The sequence below is a fragment of the Podarcis filfolensis genome, assembly GCF_964270895.1.
Source record: "Podarcis filfolensis genome assembly, chromosome: Z".
NCBI lineage: Eukaryota > Metazoa > Chordata > Lepidosauria > Squamata > Lacertidae > Podarcis > Podarcis filfolensis.
In genome coordinates, this window is record NC_139617.1 from 28,823,144 (window position 1) to 28,829,169 (window position 6,026).

The window sequence follows — 6,026 nt, forward strand, 5'->3', positions numbered from 1 at the left end:
ATTTATTTCATAATACTCAATACACTACTTGACTGCAAAAATTTCAAAGCAGTTTACAAAAAGACAAAGCAATAGAATCAAGGGAAAATTACAGCACATTAAAACACACAATAAATACGCACACACAATAAACACACACACAATTAACAAACACACACAAGAAATACTCACAAGAAACACACACAAGAAACACACAATAAAAAGTTACAACACTAAAATGAATTCACACCAGCATTTCTAAGCATCAACATAGGCTTGTCTAAACAAGGATGTTTTTAGCAGGTGTTAAAAAGAATACAACAAATACCTGCTGGGTATCAAAGGTGCTGAGTTACTAAATGATTGAGTTAAGGGCTTTGTATACTAACAGTAACACCTTGAACCAGCATGGCTATGAGTCCTAGAAGACCTGCTCCCTGCTTTGCAAGCCTTTTCCCACGTTGTCTGGGAGGCTGCTGAACAGACTCTTGCGCTCAGGTATTGTTTAGCAGGGGGTTGTTGGGGTTGTTAATGCTGTTATTTATGTTTTTTGTATTTTATTTTAGATGTTATTATTTATGTGGAAATTGTTTCAATTGCTTTATGTGGAAATTGTTTCAATTTGGTTGTTTATTTTTATTTTTTCATTGTTTATGACTAGTTTTGTTATACTTTTAATTATGCATTTTTTTCTTCAAGTAGTAAGCTGCCTTCAGCATGGTTTTAAACTGTGGAAGGGCAGCATACAAACCTGTATGTGTGTATCTTGGCACTGTAGCAGATTGGCAACCAGCGCAGACCTCTGAGCACTGAGTGTTATATGCTAACAAGGCATATAGATGAGTTATTTTGTCATTTTTTACCTTTATAGATTTAGCCTTGTTCTAAACTAATAATTGCTCACTGTCTACATTTTACTACACAAGGTATTGCTGCATGTATGTGTTCTCTTCGCATTATATTTACCTTATATGGAAAGAGATGTTGACTGGAATCTTGTTTTATTTAATTTTGTTAGCTCACTGATTAAGCCCCCCTGGGGGAGGAAATGTGATGTATACTGGAACTATGTCCGAATGTTTACCAACTGTTGATTTATGGGTGGATTCTTCTTCCATCAAGATTCAAATATATCTATGTTCATTAAGAAAAAGATCACTCCTGTTATTTTCATGGTTGTTTAGATTTCTAACTGTATAATGGTTACACTGCATTTCGCTATTTTATCACCACCCTCCTTGTTGCGTTGACAGGGCCTCCTGTCAGCAATCATGTTGCAGCATTCTGCACTAAGTGCAGCTTCCGGCTCAAGTGCGAGGGAATCCAGGTGGAAATTGCTGAAATGTCCGAGAACTAAAAAGAAGCTCAGCAACTTTTGTGTCTGGATTTTCACTTTTTGAAATATTGCAATCGTACCTTAGGGAACAGGCTGGTTACGGGGCCTCAATATGCAACAACCACCACAAGACAGATAATAAAAATAAAATAAAAGAAAGAAAGCAAATGACAAAATTAAACGTCATCAGTTGAAACAGCAGAGTGGAAATTTCATTTCCAATGTGCAGCACCCGCCCCCCGCCCCCCACCACTCAAGGCTCATCCACACTTCCACTTGTCCCATGTTTTCTTCTGTTTATCTCACCATTTCCCCCCAGGAAAACCACTAAACCAGAACAAACATCTTTTAGGTTTTCTGTGGTCTGGCATTTGTTCCAATTCAGTGTTAAACAGTGGGTTTTCCCAGTGGAAATAGCAGGGCAAAAGGAAAACCTCTTGGACCAGTGAATAGAAAGCACTGGATAAGCAGAAGTGTGGACAAACCCTTATATTGCAAATTATTAAAGCATCTAAGCGAAACAAACTAAGGCTTGGCACAGGCCCCCAGCTCCTCCTCTTCTGGTGGATCTTTCTTGTCAGTGGAGAAGCGGGGGAGGTATGGATCTGGCTTTTCTTCTCCTTCCTCTTCCTCTTCGTCTTCGTATTCGTCTTCGTATTCGTCTTCGTATTCGTCTTCGTATTCGTCTTCATCTTCCTCTTCTATCCCTTCAGAAACAAACAAACAAAATTTCATTAAAAGTAAAAGTCTCTTTCAGAGGCTAAGAAACTCTGTTGCCTGTTTGGTTTTTTGAAAACTGGGCCAGATGGATTTCTCTGGAAATGCCGCTATGTGATCAGGTAGCATTTGCTAATCCAGCATGCTGGGTGTTGGCTTGGAATCAGGCCATTTCTATAATGACATCTTGATTGTGGGATTCTCTCCACCGGAGATGCAGAATGCCCCAAATTTGATATGATTCTAGCACCAGGTTAAACCTCTCTTTTCTCCCAGGCGTTTGGTGAATGAAATGTAGGCTATTCAGAGTCTGCAGATTTGCTGAAATGCTGCTGTTGTCTGTAATAGTTTTATAATTGATTGATAACATCATATCTACATCTATATAGGAGCTGCCCTATACATGTGACTGCAATTTTTTTAAAAGTGTTTTTAATATTGAAATTTTTAAGTTGTAGTAACACACCCTGGGACTTTATGGTGGGTGGAAAGGTAAGAAATTAAATTAATAGTATTAATTTGTTTATATTAATTAATATTACTATTAATATTATATACTAATATAATAATATTATATAACTAATATACTAATATTACTACTGGTGGTCTCTATCTGAGACCAGGCAGCCCTTCTTACAAGAGCCATTTCTTTTCTGAATAAGCCTGGTATGTCAGATTAAAGAACAGTGATGCTTGATTCCATATGAAATATCTCTGTGCATTTCACACCACCAACCTCACAGCTAATTGCCAGGCTACTATTATTACAGTCTAATTACCCAGATTTGGGCACACACTGCGAGACTTCCCTTATTCCCTCCAAGCTTTGCCCGTTCGGCTTGCTGGCACCCCATTTTCGAACACCGGTTCATTCATAATCTTTTGGCACTTGTGAACCTCTCGCATGACTTCCCTTGGCAAGATAGCAGTTCTCTTTTTGCGGCCAATTTTGTTACAGTGCCAGCACCTCAATGGCACATTATCCCTCAACCCTTTGCCATTGCCAATTACCTGGGTTTTTCAACCAAGTTTAGGAACTCCTCTAGCCAATCTAAAACATTAGCTGCACAGTCAGGCTGTCCCACATTCCCATTTGCAGTAGAAAAGGATGTGTACTTACCCCCCAAGACTTCCTGCAAGAAAGCTTCTCCTCTTCCTTTTCTGGTCTCGGCAAGAAATGTTTCTATCTCTTTGGTGAATTCTATGGCTTCCTGCAGGTTCTTTGGGCGCGGCACCTTCCAGCTGCCCTCCATATCACTCTGCCCTTCCTTTGCCAGTGCATCCTCTGTTTCCTTTTTGCCTTCCTGGTATGCTATTTCTGCAAGAGTCTTCACGTCCTCAACAAAGTCTGGAGGGATCACTAGTTTCTTCTTCCTGTTACTCCTGAAATGGGCCCTGGCTAGCTCAGCACGGTGCCCTGGTCTAAATTGCCGACTTAAGGCTTTCACCAGATCAGGATAGCTCTGCCTTTTCTCTGATGGGAGATGCTGCAGGATTTCCTGAGCTGGCCCACTAAGACTGGCTGCTAGGAATTCCCCCCTTTGTTTTTCATCCCAGCCATTTACTTGGGAGATTGTTTCAAACTCTGAAAGATAAGCTTCCAAGGGAGTCTTGCCATCATACAGAGAGAGCTTCTTGAATTCATCAGCTACACCTGCCTGCCCCTTAGGGGGGGTCTTCTTGCGCACACTTGGTGGTTGCTGGTTTCTCACCAAGTCACTTGCTCCACGGGTGTGTTGGCACTCTTCCTTCACAATTTGCAGTTTCATTTCCATTGCCTGTAATCCTTTATAAATATCTTCATTTTCATATCTGTTGGCTACTTCCAAGTCAGCCAAAGCATTTTGGGTTCTGGATATTGCCTTAAACACCTTATAGTCCAGGTTGACCAGTTTGTCATCTACTTCCTCAATTCTCCTCCTGGAGTCCTTTGCCTGGGCTTCTAGGTCACCTTTCACCTCTTGCAGCTGTTTATCCATGAAGTCTTTGATACCCTGATAAGAGGCATCCATTTTCTCTTCAAGACTGCTTTTAAGCTGCCTCAGCATTTGTTGCTGGTCTTCCATTTGCTGCTGCTTCTGCTGGAATAGCAACTTCATTTGATCCTGGAGTGTTGCTATTTCTCCCTCCATTTCGACTCAGGCACAACTCACTCACAGTTGTTCCTGCAGGAAAAACACCAGTGCTGCACACCAGCTCAATCTCCCAGCAGTGAGCGAGTCCAGGGGTTCCAGGCACTTGTCCGGAGTTCAGTTTCCTTGGAATGATGGTCGGCAGAGAACGTGGTGTCTTTAGGCTATATGGTTTTATTTACACATATAAACAACATGAGCATAGGATAGAATGGCTCACAACATTAACAGCCCTAAAGATCCTGCTTCTCCTATAGTTTTGGACTGAGCATAAAGCAAGTATGTCTCTGTCTTTGGTTTGCTTCCAGCTCAGCTCTCTCTATCTCTCTCTCTGTCTGTCTCTCACACACGCACTGGCTTTTGCTCTCTTATCCAGCAGCTAGAAAAGGGATGGAGGAAAGGCCCACCCAGTAGCCTTGAAGTCACCATTGCCTAATTGTAGCAACCTAGCTAATATTTTTGAGATGCTGCTGAGGACATTTAATCCACTAGCCAAGGTCGCTGATTTGCAAAGAAGATTGTCTAATTGGTTCAGCAACCACCTCCCTTAATGACAACGTCAACATCTCTTAGAACCAGATATCCAACAGCTGGCAACACCGGAGGCATTGGGTAGCTTAGATGCTGCATCACCTGAGTACCAAGGTTGAGCGTGGGAGGGTGGATAAACGGGACTTTCCAAAGGGCAGAAAAGCTAACCTTGTAAAAATAATAACTTTCCACTTTGCTTTATTGTTTCTTTTTGGACGGTGCTGGAAAAGAAGTGAACAATTGATCTTCTGGGGGCTCCTTTTAATTTTAGTGAAACTTATTCTTCAGTGTATTGGGTCTTCTGTTCCTTAATGCAGAATGGCTCAGTATTCAAATCTAGAGTCCCATGCTCTGCCAGTGAAAAAAAAAGTTGGGTGATCAAAGGGCAGGGGGAGGTGGGAGATCTTGTTCATCATGGCAAGGAACAAAAAATTAAAGTTACAAAAACAAATAAACTTCAAAGCTGCAGGTGATGTCAAGTGCCTCTTTTCAATAAATGCACATTTATGGTCAAATATATTTGTAAAAGGGAAATAAAGGGAACACCCTAATAATGTAGACTATGAAAAGCTGTAAATGCCCTCATGTTATTAAAGAAACTATTTGACATCATGGGAGACTATTTTGAGTATTTTTCTCAGCCTGAGGAGCTCAACAGATGTCTGGGTTAAAACAGGAGGCATGTTCCAATGTTGCCCTGCAAAAAAGATTCACTTTTAGAAAGGGAAAAAGTAGGAATGGCTTATTCTTATGGGATGCCCCCCCATGTCTTTGTATGAATCACTGTTCTAGGTTTCTCAAAATTAAATGGAGACCTGATCAGAGCAGTGACTCATACCAAGATACATCAGACACACTCCTCTGAGGGCAACTCATTCTGCCATATCACTGCCATAGGAGGCAACTCTTAGGGGCCGAGGGGTCATCAGTCCGCCCAATAAAACATTTAAGCGTGACACACACACACACCCCCGCAAGGTGATGGGGATTGCCTTCAAATGGTGTGCGTGCACAAATTATATGAGGCAAACCTTACCTGGGCACCCCGAATATTTTATTCAAGTTGGCACCCCTGATCACTGCATTGGGATTGATCAAAGGAATACATTCCACTCCGTGAATATATTTGACATAATTTATCCTGTCCCACCAGGTTAGGCAGTGAGGAGAGAACTGTGAGTCATTCAGAGAGATAGCAGGAGTAGTTGGTAGCAGACAGAATCATAGAACTGTTGAGTTGGAAGGGACCACAAGGGTCATATAGTCTAACTCCTGCAATGCAGAAATCACAGCACTTCCAGGAGCAGCTGAGGGTGCCCTGCTGCCACACA

General features: G+C 41.7%; 1 protein-coding gene across 2 annotated transcripts; it reads right to left on the reverse strand.

Annotated features, from left to right (window-relative positions):
• Positions 1-590: 590 nt before the first annotated feature.
• LOC310754505 (uncharacterized protein) lies at positions 591-4,164 on the reverse strand (the record flags this gene model as incomplete). Of its 2 annotated transcripts, XR_014543849.1 has the most annotated exons (3): positions 591-1,605; positions 1,649-2,022; positions 3,153-4,164. XR_014543849.1 is itself a non-coding variant. In XM_083596497.1 (2 exons), the coding sequence occupies 2 exons, from the start codon at positions 4,162-4,164 to the stop codon at positions 1,841-1,843; spliced, it is 1,194 nt and encodes a 397-aa protein (XP_083452623.1). In that variant the 3' UTR covers positions 591-1,840. The 2 variants fall into 2 exon arrangements, 1 of the variants encoding a protein (XP_083452623.1); XM_083596497.1 differs by having other exon boundaries at positions 591-2,022.
• Between the last annotated feature and the right edge of the window lie 1,862 nt (positions 4,165-6,026).